The 23,925-nt window shown below is 38.1% G+C and overlaps 1 protein-coding gene and 1 pseudogene across 1 annotated transcript; one reads left to right on the forward strand and one right to left on the reverse strand.

Moving 5' to 3' along the window:
* Positions 1 to 4,800: 4,800 nt before the first annotated feature.
* Positions 4,801 to 6,036, reverse strand: LOC142630289 (germin-like protein subfamily T member 2; annotated as a pseudogene).
* A 9,011-nt stretch (positions 6,037 to 15,047) lies between these two features.
* Positions 15,048 to 18,687, forward strand: LOC142632897 (uncharacterized). Its single transcript, XM_075807215.1, has 3 exons — positions 15,048 to 15,341; positions 15,638 to 15,950; positions 18,485 to 18,687. Exons 1-3 carry the CDS (start codon positions 15,048 to 15,050, stop codon positions 18,685 to 18,687), a joined length of 810 nt encoding a protein of 269 aa, XP_075663330.1.
* Positions 18,688 to 23,925: the final 5,238 nt, after the last annotated feature.

Here is a 23,925-nt window from a genome sequence, read left to right on the forward strand (position 1 = left end):
GTCGAGAAGGCCAATCTCAAAGATTTTTCAAAGACAATTCCTTCAGGGGACACTAGAACAAGCCCAACACTGCACCCTCTTTGATTAACAGCCCCATCCACGTGAACTCTCCAAACCGAGGGTGATACATCCGTGATCACACCAACTCGATTTTCCACCCATGTGTGTTTCTTTTGAAGTTTCTTCTATCAATGGTTCGGTAAACTCGCCACCAAATCTGCGAGGACCCGTCCCTTCACCGATGTGCGAGGCCTGTATTTAACATCAAAGGCTCCCAAAATGGTTCCCCACTTCGCCACCTTGCCGTAATAATCAGCACTACGCAACACAGCCAGAGGCAACTCGGGTCAAAACAACCACGTACGAGATTGGAAATAATGAGGAAGTTTGCGCGTGGCGTGGACTACAGCCGAAGTGCTTTTTCCAAGGGCAAATAGCGCACCTCGGCTTCATTCAAGGACTTACTAACATAGTAGATCGGCCTCGCACCCCATTTTCATTCCTTATAAGGACTAGACTCACCGCATGAATAGCCACGGCCGATAAGCGAATAACACCTCGTCCACCTCGGGCGAGATAAAATGGGTGGCCGAGATAGATATTGCTTAAGCCGTTGGAAAGCCGACTCACAATCCTCGGTCCATTGAAATCCTTTCCACTTGTTCAAGAATCGAAAGAAAGGACGGCACCGGCCGCCTGACCGAGAAATAACTGCTCAACGCAAAGAATCATTCCGGTCAATTTTTGAATATCTTTTGGGTTCCGAGGCGGCCGCAAATTCTGAATAGCCTTAACCTGCACCGGGTTCACCTCTATGCCCCTATGAGTGATCATATACCCTAGGAACTTTCCGGATCCCACGCCAAAAGAACACTTGGAAGCGTTAAGGCGCAACTTATACTTCCTCGCATTTGGAAGGTGTCGGCCAAATCATCTGTCATGTGCGAAGGTAATCGTCTTTACTCTTCACCACCATATCATCCACGTATACTTCTATGGTTTTCCCGCTGTCGTTCAAACATTCGGGTCATCATTCTTTGGTAAGTAGCCCCGCATTTTTTAACCCAAATGGCATGACCTTATAATGATAGTTCCTTGGAGTAATGAAAGCAGCTTTTCTCTGATCCTCTAACGCCAAGGGAATTTGGTGGTAACCCCGGAAGGCGTCCAAGAAACTCATCCGAGGATGTCCAACAAGAGCATCTACCGCCTTGATCAATCCGTGGCATTGGGAACGAATCTTTAGGACAGGCCTTGTTCGCCGCAAAATCTACACACACTCTCCACCTCGCCGTTCTTCTTCTTAACGACAACAAGATGAGCCAACCATTCGTGGTAGAAAACTTCTTTGATAGCCCCCGCCCTTTTCGAGTTTAAGAACCTCTTCCCCTTCACAGCCTCGAATGTTCTCGGGAAGATCGCCGAGGTGGCTGCCTCCGGAACAATGGCCGGATTGACGTTTAAACGATGACAAATAAAGCTCGGATCCACGCCCGGAGCCTCATAAGTCCCACGCAAAGACATCTATATTGTCCTTTAGGAATTTTAACAACTCCATCTTCTCTTGGTATGGCAAAAGTATGCCAACTTGGAAGAATCTCTCCGGATCATCTATTACAAACTTCTCTAACTCCTCGCAAACCGCCTCATCTTTCCGTCATCGCTCCGTGCTTCCGAGCCGTTAATTGCTATGACTCCCGGATGGGTAAGGTTGATAACTCGATTTCGACCGACGAAGTACTGCCGCCGATATGCATTGCTCGGCCACTACCGGCTGCCGAGAATCTCCTCAACGTGTTCCCCCGAGGGGAATTTAACCTTAACGTGCAAGGTAGAGGAGACGGCTCCCGCAGCGTGCAGCCATGGTCCGGCGAGGATGGTCGTATATGGAGAGTACGCGTCAACCACAATGAAATCTACTTCAACCGTTTCGTGCCGATTGAACGGGTAAACGGATCCGTCCTTTTGGCAAAACGGCTCTCCCTTCAAAGCTGATAAGGGGTGAGTCATAAGGAGTTAAATCTTCCAACTCCAACCTTAGCCCCTTAAATAGATCAGGGTACATGATATCTGCACCGCTGCCCTGATCTATCATCACCCTTCTCACATCATAGTTGCCTATTCTGAGGGTAACGACAAGAGCATCGTCACGGGGCCGGATAGTCCCTACCTTATCCTCCTCGGAGAAACCCAAGACAGTAAGGTGCTCCTTAATCTCTTCGGCCTCGCTACCGACATCCTCGGCTCGCGGATGAGAACCGCCATAATCCTAGCGGGACTCGAACCGGTCCTACTGTGTGCAGCGAAGATAACATTAATTGTTCCCAATGCCGGCCGAGATGAACTGCCTTCCTCTGGTTGTTTGAACCAACTTGGCTTACTTGCCCAAAGGGTCGACACAAGTGCCGCTTTAACTTTCCCTCACCGACGAGTTGCTCCTGCATGGTTCCACGTGGTCCCAGCCTCGCAGTATGACCCACATCCCGATGGTACCGACGAAAAGGTTTTGATTTCTTCTCGCAGGTCCCCCGCCATCTTGCCGGGCCATCCGAAAAGGGCTCTTTACGAACTTTTCTAATAACCGATGCAATCGGTTCTCGAATACGCATTTACAGCTGGGGTGCCGCCGAGCCGGATTGTCCGAAGTAATCCCTCCTCGGCTTGTTGTTGTGATATCCGTCCGACCAAATCCCTTCTCCCCGCGGATAACCTTCTCCTTTCCTTTTCCTTGCCGCCGGTCTTCCTCTACCCTTTTATATTCGTCGATACGATCCATAAGACGGCGTACGCCGCGGACGGGCTTTTTCGTCAAAGACTTTCTTAGGTCGTGATCGCAGGGAGGCCTACCTTAAAGGTATTAAGCGCCACCTCATCAAAGTCGCCATCTATTTCATTAAACATCTCCCAATATCCGTCGGAGTATGCTTTCGTGTCTCCCCTCCTTCATGACCATGGATAGCCGGCAATCCAATGGCCGAGGGACTCGCTACACGTGATGAAGCGCGAAGCAAATGCCCTAGTTAACTCCCCAAACGAGCCCACGTACCCCGATGTGAGACCGTTAAACCATCTCATAGCCACAGGTCCCGCGCTGGAGGGGAAGTCTTTACACATCAAAGTCTCGGTGGGGGAGTGCACTGCCCTCCTTTGGGTGTAGTGGCTCACGTGTTCCACCGGCGCTGTCCGGCCATTGTAGATGGTAAAGGTGGGCTGGGTGAACCTTCTGGGAAGCCTTCCCCTCTCAATCCTCCGCGAAAACGGAGATTTAGAGAGTTGGTGCAACGCTCTACTCATGGTATCGTTGCCTAAGCCCCTAGAACGAAGCTTCTTACGTCTGCGAGTTGATTGGTCGTCCTCCTCGCCGGAGGATGTTGCGCTAGTGGGGGAATATGACCTTGAACTGTGGCCAACCCCCCTATCCTTCTCTGAGGAAGAACTAGATGAGGACGGAGAAACCTTACGTTTAGCACGGCGTAACTTATTCTTCAAACGATTAATTTCCTTCTGCATGGATTTAGAGCCCTCATCGTGGGTAGTGCTACCCCCTCCTTGAGTATGGCTATCCCCTGGGTATTCTGTATGGACGCTTCCCTCACGATCCCTATGACGTTCAAGACGTTCGAAATGATCTTCCGGTTGTGATCCTTGTGACTCGCATGGTGAGAGCCTAAGCCTGCCATAATATCTCTACTACTTCCAGACTAGATTTCTACGACGGCGCCAATTGTAAGTGCACAATTGCACTGGACCCAAGAACAGTTGTGGGCTCAAAGGCCCAATGAGCCTTAAACAATGAAAATTTGTAGAGAGTGGGCTTGAAACCCGCATTAGAAGTGAGTGAAGATTAAATGACAAACTAAAGATTGCGTATTAGGAAACAAAGAAAGAGTAATGTAAATAGGTCTCCTCGGACGTAAGCCGAGAGCCGTTCTTATATTATCTCTCTCTCTTTGTCTTTTTTCTTTTTAGGTTACAAACAGTTCCGTCCTTCTTTCTGGTTCTAGGTCCTCCCTTAAATACTCTTCTTCTTAATACTTTATACACGTGTTGCCCCCAACTCCTCCCTTAGTATAGATATTTCTTTTCTTAGTGCCTTTGAACAGTAACTAGAAGTTTCCCTTCCACTGTTCAAGTGTCACCTCCCCATTAATGCGGCCAGGGTGGTAGGTGCAGGGTCTTTAATGTGGAGGTAGCAGCCTTTGTCTTTGTCATTTCTTCAACACTGGTGCTTCTGGGGCATTCAAGGGTTCACCCCTTTTAACCATTGGTCTTGACCGTGTCATTCCCTAACCTGTACCATGAAGTCCCGGGTTCTCGGTGTCCGCTTCGAGGATAAGTTCACCCTCGGCCGAGTCCTCTGATCTCGCGCATGGGCCGACCCATAGTATTAACAACTTCCAAACTCAGGGTCAGGTCGGCCTTCCTTAACACGGCCCAAAAGGCCCACGTTCCCATCAGGATCTTTTTACCCCCCACAATTACATTAATGATTGTTCCTATAATAAAAAAAAATATGCTTACGAAATACATTACCCTTTATTAAATTAGTTTAAATTGTAAAATAAAAAATTAATAAAACCACCATAAAATAATTAGATTCGTGGCTAGTTTATCATAACATTCGTCTATAAACATAACAACATAATCATAATCAAAACAAATTTTAAAGAATCAATCAATAATCAAAACAACATACACTGATAACCTGAATAACATAGCCCAACAAAGGGAGGCAGGCAATCTCAAAAGTATTATTACACAATCTTCAAATCAAAGGGAACTTATCAGGAAGGCCATGGCTTAAGAACCAAATTTAGATTTTATTCTATTGACAATAGCATCGTCTACTTGGAACGCCTGAGTTAGGCATTAATGGCCTATTTGGATGTTTAAAAAAAGAGGGAGAGTAGAGTAGAGGGAGGGAGAGTAATTTAAATCCCTTGTTTGGAAGTTTTTTAAGGAAGGAGGAGGAGGGATTTGGAGGGGTTTGGGGGGATTTTAACTACCTCTAATCCCTCATTTTTAATTCCCTCAAATTGGAGAGATTTGGAGGGAGAGTAAAGTAGATAAATTATTGACCAAATGAATTCTTCAATTTACCTTTTTTAAATTAACAAAATTACAAACCAATTAATCATAGACCAATGTTGCAATTTATTTTCAAATATGGGTAAATTTGTCTATTTAATCATTTCCTCTCCTCTCCATCCCAATTTTAAAAACATCCAAACAAGGGGAAGGACTAATTACTCTCTTTCCCCTTAGTACGTTTAAAAACATCCAAACAAAGTGGAGGGTAATCATTTCACTCTACTCTCCTCTCCTCTCCTCTACTCTCCTCCCTCTCTAAACTTCCAAACAAGCCATAAGGGTTGTGAACCAAAGAGAGTTGTTGAGAGAACCACAACCCTTGGCATGTGACTATTGAAAGAAGTGAAGACAGTAGCTTTCCCTTTTCCAACATTCTTTTGGAAGTGTACAAGTCTCCTAGAAATGACAAAGATCTCTCCACGAGTCAAAACCTTAGAGTAATACACATTGGAAGTTGTCACAAACCCCACAAGCATCCTCCCTTTAATGACCAAACCCATCTCAGTTGCATGAGGGTGAAAGTGTGGTGGATTAAGTCCTCCGAGGTTAGTCTACACGGTTCATTGAAATCCCAAGAGTGTTGACAGTAGGGAATGCATGGACATTTGCAGGAGTGACACTGAAGATTAAGTTTAATGTGTTAGTGGTACCCTCTTTGCTCAGATCAAAGAAAAAGTCACTTGCACTAACTTTTGAGGCAGTTATGCAAGGAAATCCATTGATTGATATGGATGCATTCAAATCTGCAACACAAGTGTCCTGTAACGAATCACGGTCAACCGATAGGGAAGGCACCAGAAGAAGCAGTGACATTAGAAGGCAAGATAGCAGGTAGAGGGGTGAGTTTGATGATTTCATGGCTGCTAGAAACACCTGTTTTTTAAAGAGTACAGGATTGTAAAAGATAAGTTTTGGTTGGTTTTGTGGTTGAAGAATGAAGATCATAGTTCTATATATAACTCTCTTTCTATGTGAAAATCCCAATAGTCTTATGAGACATAGGAACTGATACAAGCAGCAACAAAAGTCCACTGAAAATGGTCGGCTATCGTCAAAATATCTTTTAAAGTTTGTAGGGAAATGTTGACTGTGACTGTAAGGTGATTTATTGTGAGTTTCACCTAATAAAAAATTGGTATAAATTAATAAAAAGACTGAAAATAGTACTCAAATAACAAGTGAAACTCAAAAAATTGGTTTTATTGGCTCTACATCTTATAAAATTGGTAAAAAATATGACAAAAAGTTGACTTTATTGAAATGAAATTGTTTCTTAACGAGTACCTTGTGGTACCCGTTAACGCTACCCAATTTTGTATTAACAAATCATGTCCCTCTTGGAAACTGTCCAAGATTAGTTGGACCGTTTGATTCCTGATTTCTGTTAGGGACATATTTGATATAATTGGCTAATCCTTTGACAAAACGCGCTTTACTTGTAATTGAGTAGGTCTAGGATGGTTTAAGACTTCAAGAAACATGTTGTTCAAGTCAAGTGTTATAACCATGCAAATTTGTCCAAGAAACAAGTGAAGAAGTGCTGTTCATTAAAGCTTGACAGAAGTCTATCTATCGAGAGTTAATGTTGAAGCTTGACAGAATCTCGACAGAAGTCTATCTATCGAGAATTATGAAATCAGAATTTCTAGATCTGATTACACGCATATCCTTGAGTATTTGTGTAGGGTTTCTTTTCTCATAACCCTAAACATATATAAAGATTATTTTAAGGGCTGTCTTAGGGTTGTTGCACTTGTTACATGCATATTGTAGCTAGAGACAAAAATTGCCTTAGTTCATTATTCTCTTTGCACCAAGGGTTTTGTGACCAAGGAACTTCTTGATCTTCATGTTGATGAACTAAAAAACTTTGCAGCCAACAATCTTCTTCAATTTGGTGAGTGAGTCATGTACTGGGATTCGTACAAAGGAGTTAGTTACGTTTTGGGATCTGTGCATCATTGGTTAGTCACGTACTGGGATTTGTGCATGGAACGGAGAGATTGCCGCTATAATACAAGTCCAATAGGGTATTGGGGAAAGGGTTCAACTGTAGGTCGGTATTAGGTACTAGGATTCATTTTATTTGTAATTGCTTGTTTTGATAATAGTGGATTCTGGGAAGTGGTGACTTTAAATTCACCCGGTGGGGTTTTGCTTCAAAAGTTTTCTCCATTCATAAACAAATTACCGTGTCAAATTTATTTTCTGCTGCATTTTGTTTAATTGGTGATTTGTTTGTGCTACCATGCTATTACATGTTAAATTGAATTAATTAATTAACTTGGATTATTAATTAATTAATTTGCTAAAGGGGTCAATACATTTTTAACCTAACAATTTCAAACAACAGTTTTTAGTGTTTAAACACTCACTGTTGTTCCCTAGGGCTTTTTTAGAAAATTTGTCTTTTTTTTTTTTTTAATAGTGCCCGCTGAATAATACAATAATTTAAAAGAGTCTCTTTTTAACTAATCTTGGAGTTGATGGCTATAAACGAACATTTCACTGACTTAATGGAAAGGGTTTTATTGACATGAATGTGAATGGGGCCCTAGTACTTTTGCAATTTCAATTCATTGACTCCTTCAACCTTGGAAATTTTGGCTCTTTAAGGAGAACTTTAGTCGCTATAATGTTCAACTAGACCATCGCACACCTTTAGTCTGGTAGTCACTTTACAAGTATAAGTACTTGTGGAGTGTGGGGGGCAAAGGGCCAAGGTTAGTCTCTAGGAGGGAGTTTCATACACATATACACTTAGATTATGCTAGAGTAGAAATTCTATCTTGTATATATATATATATATATATATATATATATATATATATATATATATAAACTAGTTGTATAACTTTCTTAGAGTAGTGTCATTAAATATTATTATTATTATTGTAAGGGTAGGTTTTGGATCTGGGCCTGAAAAGCAATAGGACTAGGGCTTAGGTAGCCCAACACAATGAATTTGTAGAGAGTGGGCTTAGAGGCTGGGCTTCAACTGAAGGACCAGCGCGCACAATGAATTAAGGACAATAGGAAAGTAAAGAAAATTAAGCTGTATGCGAAGAAAATCACTCCTTGGCAAAGTCTGAGGAGAGTTGTTCTTAAATATATCTCTTCAGACTTGGTTACAATTTCTGTTCTAGGTTGCTACAGTGTCTTCTTCCACAATTTTTCAGATCCTTCTCCTCTGGAGGGTCTCTCACATTATATAGCCCCCTTTACATGATCTTGGACCTCTAGTCGTTGGTCGCCTAGGCTACCACTTGAGTGCTTGTCCCATTAGACACTTTCCCAAATCCCTTGTGAGTTGTGGCAATCAATGCAACACTATTCAGGGGTCTTCTTCACATAAATGCGGCCAGGAGGTTTGGTGGGAAGCATTAAATGTGGTGGCAGCCACCGTCCCTTCAGTCAGGGCTGACCCTTTTCCTGAAACTCATTCTCTTCAGTATGATCTCCTCTAGTAACATGCCACTATAGTAGCCTTAACGTCTGAGGGCATGATCTCCTCGGAGCTGTCGTAGTCTCCTCGGCCTCAAATTTCTATTCTCCACAATTATTATTATTATTATTATTATTATTATTATTATTATTATTATTATTATTATTATTATTATTATTATTATTATTATTATTATTATTATTATTATCGTGTATGTTGGTTATGAGTTTCAATAAGAATGTGTAAAAAAAAATTGTAACTATTTTTTAAGAGATCACACTTGCATAAAACGAAAATAAAACTTGTTATTGGAAACATGAATGAAAAGTTTGTATATAATTTAAGAATGAACTTAAAAATTCTAACACAAATATTGGATGCAAAAATGTTCACAAAACTATTAGAAACTTTTATATACACAGTAGATTCCAAAATCATGCAAATATGAATAGACATTTGGATCACAATTGAACAAAAGTTATACGTAATAACAAAACTAAATATCACCCACTTATTGATTCTCCAAACAAACAAACAAACAAAAAAATCACCCACTAATCAAAACACCAAAAGAAAAAAAAAATATTCGCATTAACATCAAAATAATAACAACAAATTTCAAACAATAAAAATATGTAAATCAATCCTTCTCATCAAGTGTCATTCAATCTTGAATTCCATATACAAAGAGCAATCTATAAAAAAAATTATTAAAACAAATAAAAAAAAAGTTAGGAATTAATAGAAAAATATGTTTGTGCGTGTGCACGAGAGAGAGAGAGAGAGAGAGAGAGAGAGAGAGAGAGAGAGAGGTATCTCTAATAGTGGAGAAAAAAAAATGCAATGGTGAAAAAAATTTCTTATCAAATTTCCTAAGCGTTTTTTTTTTTAACAAATAAGAGGGAAAAAGAAATAACATATTTACATCTAAAAATATGGAGGGGAAGAAGAAAAAGAAACATATTCACTAATAAAGAGGGAATTAGGAAGGTCAAAGATTGGCGAAGGTGAATGTTTAAGTAATAAACTTTTCAAATGCTATATAGTAAATGAGACTCATTATAAGGTGTTAAATATTTATGATGTGTAAAAATCATTATTTGTCATATGACATTGAATGTTTGCATCACTCTTGAAGATTATACTTATCATTGATATATGTATTGGCAAAGGAATAGGTGTCATCACTTTGTGCATCCACTAGTTATATGATCCAACTTTTATAATATACTAATCACAGACCCATGCAATGTGTGAAATAAATAATTATTTGGTAATTATAATATAATGTATAATTTGTTCTCTAAAATTTGTTAAAGATAATTTGTTCTTCCTAAAAATTAAACAATTTTTATTTAATCCAATTAGGTCTACTTCAGACTCATTTAATTCGATTCCCTTCGGTCCATTTTAGACTAATCGGGATTGATTCCTTTTGTAGGCTGCATTTTCAAGTTTAACTCAATAATTCATTTTTTTTCTTAATTTTTGGGATGAAAAGTTTTAAATTTTATTATATTTGAGCTAAAATCTTTAGTTTTGGGTTTTAAGATATTAAAAAAATAAAAATTAGAAATTAGAAATGACCCTTAAAAATGCAATAAAAATGATAAATATTCTTAAGTCCTATTTAGTCCATTTTGTCCTCTTTAGTCCACTTTAGTTCTATTCGGTCTACTTTGGTCATATTGGATCCATTAGGTCCACAATGGTTCTATTCTATCCACTTCAATCCTATTCAGTCCATTTTCTCCATTTTAGTCCTGTTTAGGTCATTCGGTCTACTATGGTCCTTTTCGGTCCATTCTAGTTCTATTCATTCCACATTGGTTCTGTTCGGTCCGTTTGGTCCTATTCAGTCAACATTGGTCTAACTTGGTCCACTTAAGTCCTATTTGGTCCCATTTGGTCTTATTCGGTCCTCTTTGTTCCTATTCGGTCCATTACGTCTGTTCATTCATTCTTATCCAGTCCACTTAGGTCCTATTCATTCCAATTCAGTCCACCTTATTCCTATTCGGTCCATGTTGGTCCAATTCACTCCAATTTGGTCCATTTTTGTGCATTTACATATAGGGAAAAGACATGTTTAGGTTGAGAGCATCTATTCTAAATCTAAATTTATTAAAAAAATATATTGATCTCAAACTTGTAATATCTAAAATTTTAAGCATAAAATTTATTATTACTACACTTTTATTGAGTCTCATTAACGTAGCATTTCAGTCCACTTTAGTCTGGCTAATTTTAAGTGAAAGTCTTTCTAAACAATTACTCATTTGTTTTAAAGTCATTATTTTTAAATGAATTGCATGAGGTTAATTATACTTTAAAGCAAAATAATATATATAAGTTATATTTAAATAAATTATTCAAATTCTTCATTCTTTTGAAAGAGACTATTATGATAATCAAAACTCATAAGAGCACTAGCATCTGGGTGGCCAAAAAAGTTCTATTTTACCACCTCAAAGGTTACTTTATCTATTATATTAACTTATTTTACAATACACTCAACATCCCAGTTTCTATATTTACACCATCTCATTTAAATATTCATTTTTATTCTTTCTTTATTTATACCATCTCATTTAAATAATACTAATATTTATAGAAATCATGAGAAGGAGCTTGCGTGTAGTTGAATTGAAATGAGAGAGAAGGAGCTTGCGTGTAGCTGAATTGAAGAGAGAGAATGTCGAATATTTCAATTATAATACTAATATTTATTTTGCATCCAAGTGAACAATTGGTTCTATATATAAGAACCAATTGTTCCTAGGTTGCTAAATTTTTTAGAAACTCATACCCGAATGTGGAGTGTTTTTTGAAGTTTTGGTTGTAAAATAGCAACTAGGGGGTGTTTACACCCCCCAATGCTAGTGCTCTAACAAACTTATACTGAATATGTATAATTTATTTTCTAAATTTTATTGTACATAATTTGTTCTCCCTAAAATTAAACAATTTCAAAAATTAATTTCCATTACTCTATTTTACAAATATATAATTTTATCATTTTTTTTGTGATATTATTCTTTTTTGAAGTGGTCCATATTTTTCTAATTATTGTCATTATGCATTATATTTTCCTAGTTTCTTTTGGTAGAATTAAAATTTTTAATTTCAAAGTTATATTCAAATTTTTATTCTCTTAAAGAGATTATTGTGATAATCAAAACTTATCATATAATTACAATTAATATTACTCAAATAATTGATAGTACCCTCGATCTAAACTTGTATTTTCCCATTCTTAAGTAGGTACACCGTATTGGACCAAAATGATATGAAATTGACCAAATGGACTGGATAGATCGTAGTGGACTGAATGGGCCAAATTGGACCAAATAGACTGAAGTGGATTAATTAGACTAAATTAGACCTAAATGGACCAAAGTGAACCAAGTGGACTGAAATAGACCGAATAGTATTGAATTGACCCAAGTAGACTAGATGGACCTAATTGAATTGAAATGGACCAAAGTAGACCAAATGAGACTAAAATGAACTGAAGTAGACTAAACCAGACGAAATAGATGAAGTGGATTCAAATAAACTGAAATGGATTGAATATCGATTTGTAATTAACATAGTCAAGATTGTGTTTTGACATAAACTCAAATTTGTACTTCCAAAATAGTCAAGTATTAACTCAAACAAAAATCAAACCAAAACTAAGAGAGAGAGAGAGAGAGAGAGAGAGTTCTTGTAATGGGGAACTAAAAAATATAACACCAAAACATATGAACCTAAAATAGAGTTTTAAAAATAACAATAATTCATCAATATAAAGTAGAGTTGCAAGAAAGAATAAAAAATCAAGAGAGAGAATATAACCACTATTTTTTCAAGGGAGAATGTGAGAGAGAATAATAAGAAATTTATAGAAAATAATTTGAGAAGAAAAAAAGTAATAAACACCAAATTATCCAAGTTATGTTATGTTATGTTACAAAATAACATTATATTCTTATATATGAAACCAAAGAGAGAGAAAAAAAAAAAGATAACAACTTAAAAACACAGCTTAATCTTGTCAATTTTAAAGTAGAGTTCCAAATTATACAAAAATTCATCAACTTAAAGTAAAGATGCAAGAAATATAAAAATAAAAATCCACTAAAAATTGAAAAAACAAAATTTTAAGAAAGAGAAATAATCTTTTGTGTGTGGGAAAAGTACGTATAGATGCTATTGCCAAGACTTTCACCCCTCTTTGGCTATCAACACAGGGGTTTAAAGTGAAAAATGAAGGAAATCACGTGGTTCTATTCACCTTTGAGAGTAAACTTGATGTGGATAAAATCTTGGCGAGTAAACCGTGGAGTTTCGATAAGCACTTGGTGGTGGTTCAATGATACGAAAAGAATACAGTTCTAGACGACTCGGATTTCAACACCACTAGTGTTTGGGTACAAGTCCATATAATTCCACCAAGGTTCAGAAACCGAGGTGGTAGAATTGGTTTGTGAAGCCATAGGTAAAATCAACAGACCCTCGAAGGCTACAGATGGGGATGAGGGGAGTTTTATTCGTGTTCGTGTTACTGTTGATTTTGTCAACCTTTGAGCTGAGGGCGGATCATTACTTTGGATGATGGTAAACCACATTGGGTATCTTTCAAATACGAATGGTTACCAAACCTATGTTACTGGTGCGGATGCCTAACATTTGATGACAGAGACTGTGAGGTTTGGATTGATAGTGAGGGTACCCTACAACCTGAGGCGCAACAATTTGGAGCATGGATGCGAACCCGTGTACACCCCATCTAGGAAGAACGTAGGCTCGGTGCCAGGTTTCTACAAAAAAAAATATGGAGGAAACATGACAACAGCTCCCACTCCGACCACCACCCCACCTCCAACCGCCACCCAGGATCCTGATATGGTAAGCCCGAGTTTTTCAAAAAACTTAAATGCCTTTCCTTGTACGGTGAAGCCAATTAATATCCCTTCTCCACCAAATCCGCATGCCGAGGTTCATACTTCCCAAAATGATCCGATGAGCAAAATCCCTGATTTTGAGGATCAACAAAAATACAGGGATTCTTTCCAGGATGAACTTGATGAGATTGACCAAGATTTGAGGAGATATGAATTATCAGAGTAATTTTGTTGAGGGAAATCAGCTGATACAGATAAGGAAAATCCTGGGATGGACTCAGCAACGCCCAACCTCTCCAATCACCAGGCCGAAGCCCATATCCCCATCCCCCATACAACGGGCCCCATCTGTTTTATCAGATTTGACAAACCAGGGTATACCAGCTAAAAGTCCTAATGACCCACGCTAGAAGAGGATTCTGCGACAAAACACAGGTACTGACATAGTAATGGAAGAGTCTGTGGGGCAAAAGAGAAGTGCAATTTCTGAAGTTAATCATTCAGTGTTACCTGAAAAAAAAGAAAAAAGAAAGAAAGAGTGGTTTCACAGAATGATAAGGAAAACATCGAGATATTGGTGAAGGCTGGTTTCCTGCCTTGCCAGAAGCAATGAGTATTCTATGCTGGAACTGTCAGGGGCTTGGAAACTAATGTACAGGAAATTAGCTTGCAGAGATAGTGTGGGCAAAAGATCCCTCTGTCATGTTTATAGTTGAAATATGGATAGATGAATATAGGCTAAAAATAATTCAAAATATATTGGAGTACAAAAATAAATTCGTGGTGCCAAGGAAAAATAAAGCAGTAGGTTTGGTGCTCTTTTGGAAGGAAGAATTCAATCTGGAGGTGCAGACTTTCTCAAAGAATCACATTGACACTACAATAAATAAAAATTTAGATGATGAATGGAGGTTCACAGGTTTTTATGGGGAAGCCGATACACCAAAAATACAGGAGCCCTAGGACAGATTACGAAGCTTGAAGAGTAGAGGGTCGGATATTTAGATTTGTGCAGGTAATTTTAATGAAATTACAAAGCAATCAAAGAAGGAGGCAGGGTGCGGCCACATGGGTAGATGCAGCCTTTCTATGAGGCTTTGGATGAATGCGGGTTCGTGGATATGGGCTTTGTAGGTTTAGAATTTACGTGGCACAAACACTATGAAAATTACACAGTTTGGGAGAGGTTGGATAGGCCAGTGGCGACTAACAATTGGTTTTTAAAATTTCCCAAAACTAAGACTTGGATGTCACTTCTTCAGATCATAAGCCAATATGGATTGTACCAGAAGCTATGGATTGTAGATAGCAAAGGCCTTTCCGCTTTGAACAAATGTGGATGTCGGAAAAGGGTTGTGGGGAAACCATTGAAGCCATATGGAGAGCAGATTATGATGTATCAAGAGCAGAAAAAATTCTGAAGAAAGTGGATAAATGTGGGTCGGACTTAATGTAGTGGAGCAGGAAACATTTTGGAAGTGTTCGTTTGGAGTTAGAAAAAAGAAAAGAAAAAAGGAAGCAGATGTTTGAAGCCGAAAAAAGAGCTATCAGGGGGAGGAGATGTTAGTCGGTTAAAACAATTGGAGATTGAAATAAATGTATTGCTTGATAAAGAGGCAAAGATGTGGAGTCAACGTTCAAGGGTGGCTTGGCTGAAGGATGGTGACAGAAACACTAGATTTTTCCACAATAAAGCATCTCAAAGAAGGCGTAGAAATTATATTAGAGATCTTTTTGATTTATCGGGTCAATGGACAACTCAATCAGATCGGGTTGTGGATATTGCTGTCAATTTTTATCAACAACTCTTCACAAGTAGCAACCCTACAAACCTGGAGGCAGTGCTGGCCGAAATACCCCAGCTAGTGACAAATGACATGAACACATCCTTGACAAGTACCTTTACAGCAAATGAGGTAGAGAGAGCTCTAAAGCAGATGGAACCTCTTAAATCTCCAGGACCCGACGATATGCCTCCTTGTTTTATCAAAATTATTGATCCCTAGTAGGCACTGATGTAAAGGAAGCTATATTATTGTATTTAAATTCGAGGTCTCTTCCTTAGTCACTTGTACACTCATTTATTACTCTTATCCACAGGGTGAAAAATCTTGAATATATTTCATAGTATAGACCTATTAGCTTGAGTAATGTCTTATATAGGGTCTTCTCTAAAGTTTTGGCAAATAGATTAAAAATTTGGCTTCCACAGATTATTTCAGAACATCAAAGTGCTTTTATGACTGACCAGTTACTCTCAGATAATATTTTGGTGGCTTTTGAGACATTGCATCATATGAGAAATCACTACACAAGGAAAATAAGAAATATGGCTCTCAAGCTTGACATGAGCAAAGCCTATGACCAGTCGGAGTGGAAGTATATGGAGAAATTGATGGAGCGGATGAGTTTCAATAGTAGATGGGTTAAACTCATGATGGAGTATATCACCGCAGCCACATACTCGATTTTAATAAACGGAGAACCACATGGTAGCATCACTCTAACTAGAGGACTTAGGCAAGGTGATCCACTTCACCTTACCTATTCCTTTTGTGTACTGAAGGACTGCATAGATTGATAAATCAGGCAGTGATGAGGGGTGACTTGAAAGGGGTATCTATTTGCCGAAATAGACCTAAACTAACACATCTTCTGCTCGCAGATGATATTCTTGTTTTTTGCAGGTCATATGAGGCAGATTGTCAAAGTTTACTACATATCTTGTCCACTTATGAGCAAGCATTAGGCCAACAAGTCAATAGATCAAAGACAAGAACTTCTTTTTCAGCAAGTCCACATCTCAGGCAATGCAACAAGTAATAAAGGCCAAGTTGGGAGTGACAAGTGTCGAACACTATGATAAATATCTAGGCCTACTATCCTTCGTTGGCAGAAGCAAGAAGACGAGTTTCGATAATATCAAGCAGAGAATTTGGAAAAAACTCCAAGGCTCGAAAGGGAAGCTGTTGTCTCAAGTGGGTAGAGAAATTCTTATTAAGGCAGTAGCTCAAGCTCTTCCAACATACACCATGTCTTGTTTCAAATTGCCAGTGGGTTTGTGCCAAGATATTGAGGCTCTTATACACCAATTTTTTTGGGGGCAAAGGGGTGAAAATAGAAAAATTCATTGGCTAAAGTGGCAAGAAATTTGCAAGCGAAAATTTTCAGGGGGATTGGGATTCAAAGATTTATCAAGATTTAATGATGCATTACTAGCTAAACAAACTTGGAGACTCTTACATGATACTGGCTCTTTATTTTATTGGATCTTTAAAGTGAAATACTTCCCGAATTGTTCGGTAATGGAAGCAAAAAACCCAAACTTAGCCTCGTATGCATGGAAGAAAATCATTAAGGGCCGAGAGGTGCAGCTTGGAGAATTGGAGATGGGAATTCAATGAAGGTTTGGCAACATTTTTGGCTACCTGGCAAGCAGTTGAGGAAGACTGTTTCACTGTGTTGGCCTGAAGTAGCTGAAGCTAAAGTTAGTATATTCATTAATCCAAAAACTTGTTCGTGGAGATACGATATTCTAGAGAATTACTTGCTGGATTTTGAGGTGGATTTGGTCAGATCAATCCCACTGTGTCAAACCAAACAACAAGATACTCTAACCTGGCCTCACAGCCCAAATGGAGTATACTTAGTGATGTCGGGATATAAGTTTCTGCAAAGTGAGTTTCAGAGCCAACAACTTGGACCTTCAAATACAGAAGCTGGGAAATCTCTGCGGCAATCTATTTGGAAGTTAGACATCTCGGCCATAGTAAAAAATTTGATTTGGAAAGCATGTCAAGCTGCTCTACCATCAAAGAAAAACCTAGTCCGAAGGAAGGTGATAACTAATGGAACCTGTGAGATTTGCAAAGCAAGCCAAGAAGATGTAGTCCATGTTGGGTGCACGTGACACCCTTTGGATTCCAGCACGCACATTTTGTCAAAGCTCATTTATGAGCTTGTTCCAAAAGTCTTCAAAGCAAGTCTTTCATTTATTGAGAAATGACCAAAGCATGGGAGAGGTCTGACTTCTCTTATTGAGAAGTGATACAAGGCATGAGACACGCTGCGGAGAAAAGAAAGAAAAAGAAAAGAAAGGCCATTCGGCCTTGTGGGAGAGCTGAAGCAAACAGAGAGCCATTCGGCCATTTTGTGTGTGAGAAAGAGAGTGCTTTAGCTTGAGAGGTGCAGTCCGAAAAGATAGAGAGAAACACAGTAAGAGTGTAAGAGAGTGAAAAAGAAAAAGGAGAATTTTTCTTTGCTCAAGTTATACACAAGGAAGATAAATTGGTGGAGTTCTCATGGAGTTTTTGAGTGCTACAATCATGGAGAGTTGGAGTATTCAGAGGAAGATTTTGCTATTGGCTTTGTGGTGAGATTGTATTTACTCCTTGAGATTTATTTGTTGTATATCCAATTTATTGTGGACTCAAGTTTAGCATAAACTTAATAGTTGTAATCTCTATTTCATAGTGGATATTTTTCGGAGTTGCCTTGTGGTTTTTCCCTCTACACTAGAGGGTTTTTCATGTAAGATTTGGTGTTCTTGTGTGGTTGTGTTTATGTGGTGCTTGCTGGAATTTTTTTTTTGTTTCCATAATATTGCTATTGCTTGGTTTTCATTAATTTTAATTCACACATAGACATAGAGGGGATTAGGATTTTTCTCCAACAGTTAATGCTCTCTAAAAATGTCCGAAGCTATTTGAGCTTTGGAACGAAAATCCAAAACGGCAACATCGATGCATTGAGCATTGCACTAATTTTTTTTTTGACATTATGGAGTTTCTTATTGCATAAAATCGGGATGCTACTCTCTTTGCCATGACAGTGTGGTCTCTATGGAACAGACGAAACAATCTTCGACTTGGCAAGACAACAACGCCACTATAGTAGATTCTGTAGCAAGCCAAGAAGAGAATCCTAGAATTTTCCCATCATTTGAATCCTGCTCCACCATCCTCAGTCAGACCTGGAACTTGTTGGAGACCCCCCCCCCCCCCCCCCGATGAAACTTCATGGTTTAAGATAACTTTCAATGGAGCTTTATTTTTTCAAGAAAGAAGAGCTGGTATCAGAGTTGTGATTGGAAACGAAGCAGGTTTAGTCATCGCCTCTTTATCACAACAGATACATCTTCCCTCAACTGTCCTAAAGGTGGAGACATTAGCAGCAAGAAGGGCTCTGGAATTGACAATGGAGATAGGAGTAAACAAGGTCACTCTTAAAGGGGATTGCGAGATCCTTATCAATGCGCTTTGATGTAATAATCACTCGGTATAGTTTGGTCACTTGGTGGTGGATGTTAAATACCTCGCCTCGAAATTTCAAAGTTTCAATCTTACTCATGTACGTAGGCATTGCAATGCAGTAGCCCACTCTTTAGCTAGACGAGCAATTTTAAACCCTCATTTATTAGTCTAGATGAAAGATGTTCCACTAGATGTTCATTCTGTACTGCAGGCTGATTTTGATGGCCAATCTAAATAAAATGATGTTTCGTCTTTCTAAAAAAATGTATAGAGAGAGAGAGAGAGAGAGAGAGAGAGAGAGAATTGTAAATTTATAGTAAGAGAAAGGGATAAAGAAAAGTCAAAAATAAAGAAAGATGAAGGGATAGAAGAAAAATGATATTAAGGTAGATAGTAGTGAGGAGATGAAAAGGTAAAAAAGAGGGGAAAAGTTGGAGAAACTAAAACAATAAGTTCAAAAATTAATATATAAAAATGGTTAAAAAAAAGAGAGAATGTTAGAAATTGGTGGATGATGTGGCCGTTGATATGGCTCAACAAAAGCGGAGTAACATAAATATTACGTTTCAACTTTAGATGATAGATAGATTGATTTCATGCCAAACTATGTAATGAGAGAATTGTACTTTCCAAAGTTTCTTTTCCATTGTTAAATGTGTCACTAATTGGTACAAATTCATGTTTCAATAATGGTAATGAAATAAAATCAAATCATGCAAAATTTTGGAGTTAAAAAAAAAAAAATATATATATATATATATATAGGTGTAAATGCACTTTTAGTCCCTACATTTTGACATTTTTTTATTTTAGTCCCTACATTTTAATTTTATCACTTTTAGTCCCTAATTCAATTAACGCGTTCCATTTTGGTCCTTTCCGTCAGCCAACTGATGGAAATAGCTGAGGTGGCAGTCGTAGGAATTAAAATATTATAAAAAATTCCACATCACCTATGACACGTCAGCAAATAAATTTTAAAAATTAATTTATTAATTTAAACTAAATAATAAAAATAAAAACTAAATTAAAAACTAAAATTCACATTAATTAAGATTTTTTTTATGTTCTTTAGAGTGTTCTTCATTTTACAACTTGTTCTTCATATTCTTCTTAAATCAAACCCAGCAACCAAGAACACAAACCCAACTACCAAAAACTCAAACCCAGATCACTGGGACATAAATGAAAACAAGAAGAAAAAACCCAAATTCAACACCTCAGAAATTTCTTGAACCCAGAAATTTCTTGAACAAGAACACCAACCCAAAAATTTTCTTAGGAAACAAACACACAAAAAACCCAAAAAATTTCAGCTCAAAAACAAAATCATAAATCTCAAAGGCACCATTTTCTCAAACCCAGCAAAATCATCTAATCCCAAAATCCCAAAGTACCAAATCAATCCAAAAATACATCACAACCAACCCAAAAAAAAAAAAAAAAAATCTCAACCCAGAAAAACACATCTCAAGAAAATTTTTACCTTGCTCTCAGATCCAACAAACAAAGAACATAATAACAAACTAGCAAACCCAAACAAAGAACACAACAACAAACTAGCAAACCCAATAATAATCCATGACTTGCTCTCAGATCGGGTTGAAAAATATCCCTAAACCCCCAAGCGAGTCGCAACCCACCCAGGATGAACATGAACCTGGACTAGAGTCCCTCGATGATGTACTGGCCGTTCACTCGCCCCTGTAGGAATACAACGGGTCGTACGGATCTTGTGGCCGGGTCTTGGACGGAGCCAATGCCAGGGGGCTCGACGATGACGTCGTAGATGAAGCCGGAGACGACGAGCTCCGACCCGCTTCCAATCTCCGAACGCCTCCACCTCCAGTTCTCTCACATCAACCCAACACCTTCCGTATTCAGCTTCTTTTTCTCCATTTTCATCTTCTTTTTCTGGGTTATCTGTGTTCATTTTTCATTGGAGATCTGTTGGTTTAAGATCTGAGTTTGTTGTTGTAGTTGTTATGTCTACAGGTCGTTGGAGTTGAAGCTTAAGAGGTTGAAGGAGGAGAGAGACTGGAGTTTGAAAGAGGAGTCGGAGAACGTTGATCTGAAGAAGGATCTCGAGGGTGACGCCGAAGAAACGACTCCGTTGGTAGAGAATCTCGCCGTGTCCGGTGATTTTCTGGGTTTGGGTATTTTTTGGGTTTAATTTCTTCCGTTTTCAGCTTCTTTTTCTCCATTTTCAGCTTCTTCTTTTTCTTTACTCTTATTTGAGTTTGAGTTTGAGATTGAGATGAGAGAGTTTGAGTTTGAGATGAGAGAATGGGGTTTGAGTTGAAGATGATTTTTTAAATTATGTTTTAATTGAATTTTAGTTTTTAATTTTATTATTTAGTTAAAATTAATAAATTAATTTTTTAAATTTATTTGCTGATGTGTCATGGGTGATGTGGCATTTTTTATAATTTTTTAATTCCTCCGGCTGCCACCTAAGCTATTTCTGTCGGTTGGCTGATGGAAGACCAAAATGGAACGTGTTAATTGAATTAGGAACTAAAAGTGGTAAAATTAAAATGTAGGAACTAAAATGGAAAAACGTCACAATGTAGGGACTAAAAGTGCATTTACGCCTATATATATATATATATATTAACTAGTGTGTAGTCCTGTGCATATATACGGAGACAATTAAAAATGTTCATAATTATACGGTTCAAATTATATATATATATTTTAGAAAAGATTCAAATTATACATGGTATTAATTTAAACTTTTTTTTTAATTCACTTGCCACAAAAATTGAAAACTTAGATGGACATGTGGCGAAAAATTGGACTCCAATTAGAATCTAATTTAGAATCTAACTGGATTTAAACTTTTCGATTTTTACACTCAATAATTCACTTGGCACAAAATTAAAAGTTAAATAGGACATATGGCGCAAAATTGAGAATCCAATTAAAATTTAATTTGATTCTCTCTAAGTTTTAGCTATTGATATATATATATATATATATATATATATATATATATATATGTGTGTGTGTGTGTGTGTGTGTGTGTGTAGATAGATAGATAGATAGATAAGCAAAGTTAAGAGAAAATTCAATTAGATTTCAAATGGGAATTCAATTAGAATATAATTTTGCGCCACGTGCCCTATCTAATCTAAGTTTTTAAATTTTTGTGCCAAGTGATTTAATTCAGTGTATGTAATGACCCAAGGAAAAGCACTAGCTATATCTACGCTATACCTCAAAAGGACTAGTCACAATTTTAGTTGTTAAGAAAGCCCAGATCTACCCAGTAAAGACCCGATGTGGGACTCATTACACACCCACACACATCACACAATCAATCAAATTGGGGCATCACAATCTCCCCCACTTAAATCTCTAATGTTCTTGTTAGGGCCCATTTTGTGGGGTAGTGTCTCTGAGCCCACACGGGGTTACTAGGCTGGTTCTGATACCATATGTAGCAACTCAAGAAAAAGCGCTAGCCACATCTACATTTTACCTCAAAATGACTAATCACTATCAGGGCTCCTTGTAATTGTTAATAAAGCTCAGATCTACTCAGTAAATACCCAATGTGGGACTCATCACACACCCACACACATCACACAATCAATCAAATTAGGGCATCACAATCTCCCTCACTTAAATCCTTAACGTCCTCGTTAGGGTCCATTTTGTGGGGTAGTGTCTCTGAGCCCACGCGGGGTTATCGGGCCGGCTCTGATACCATATGTAATGACCCAAGGAAAAGCACTAGCCACATCTACGCTATACCTCAAAATGATTAGTCACAATTGAGGCTCCTTGTAGTTGTTAATAAAGCCCAGTTCAACCCTATAAATACCCGATGTGGGACTCATCACACACCCACACACATCACACGATCAATCAAATTGAGGCATCATAATCTCCCCTACTTAAATCCCTAAAGTCCTCGTTAGGGCCCACTTTGTGGAGTAGTATCTCTAAGCCCACGCGGGGTTATCGGGCCGGCTCTGATACCATATGTAATGACCCAAGGAAAAGCACTAGCCACATCTACGCTATACCTCAAAATGATTAGTCACAATTGAGGCTCCTTGTAGTTGTTAATAAAGCCTAGTTCAACCCAATAAATACCTGATGTGTGATGCCCCAATTTGATTGATTGAACGATGTGTGTGGGTGTGTGATGAGTCCCACATTGGGTATTTACTAAGTCGAACTGGACTTTATTAACAACTGCAAGGAGCCACAATTGTGACTAGTCCTTTTGAGGTATAGCGTAGATGTGGCTAGCGCAGATGTGACTAACGCTTTTCCTTGGGTCGTTACATATAGTATCAGAGCCATGCCCTAGCTGGAAGTGTGGGCCCCACACGCGACGACGCGTGTGCCCGTAAGGAGGGTGGATTGTAGTGACTCAAAAAGAGGTCTTGCATTTCATGGAATCCTACATTGCCTAAGGAAGCACATGGGGACGTGCTTTTAAGGAATGCCCTCCCTTGTTGTGTATAAGGTCTTTTCCCTAGCGCAACCTAGGGAAGAACAAATCCTTAAGGGACTAAGAGAGCTTTCGGGCCGCCCAAGGAGGACAATATCATGCACACGGGGGTGGGGCGTGACATATGGTATCAGAGTCGACCTGATAACCCTGTGTGGGCTTAGAGACACTACCTCACAAAGTGGACCCTAGCGAGGACGTTATGGATTTAAGTGGGGGAGATTATGATGCCCTAATTTGATTGATTGTGTAATGTGTGTGGATGTGTGATGAGTCCTACATCAGGTATTTACAAAGTAGATCTAGGCTTTATTAACAACTACAAGGAACCTCAATTGTGACTAGTCTTTTTGAGGTATAGCATAGATGTGGCTAGCACTTTTCCTTGGGTCGTTACAGTGTAAAAATTGAATTTCAATTAAAATTTAATTTTGTGCTTCATCCCTTTTAATCTAGGTTTTTTTTTTTAAAAAAAATTTTGTCAAATAAGTTAATTTAGTATAGAAAACGAGGAGTCTAATATAAATAAACCATAAAAAAAACATAATCATATATCTAACTCTATATTTAATTAGAGAAAGAGAGAGTTTGAATGAGTTTATATTTATGAGCCTTTTTTTGTATAATTAAAAATAATTCAAATTTATAATTTATTTATATAATATACCATGACTATGTATGTTCCATTATTAATTAGGTAATATATATATTGCTTTTTAAAACCAAAGTTTAGAGAAAATTCAATTAGAATCAAAATTAGATTTTGTTTTCGTTAGCTTT

This window comes from Castanea sativa, chromosome 4 (genome assembly GCF_040712315.1).
Source record: "Castanea sativa cultivar Marrone di Chiusa Pesio chromosome 4, ASM4071231v1".
NCBI classification, from domain to species: domain Eukaryota; kingdom Viridiplantae; phylum Streptophyta; class Magnoliopsida; order Fagales; family Fagaceae; genus Castanea; species Castanea sativa.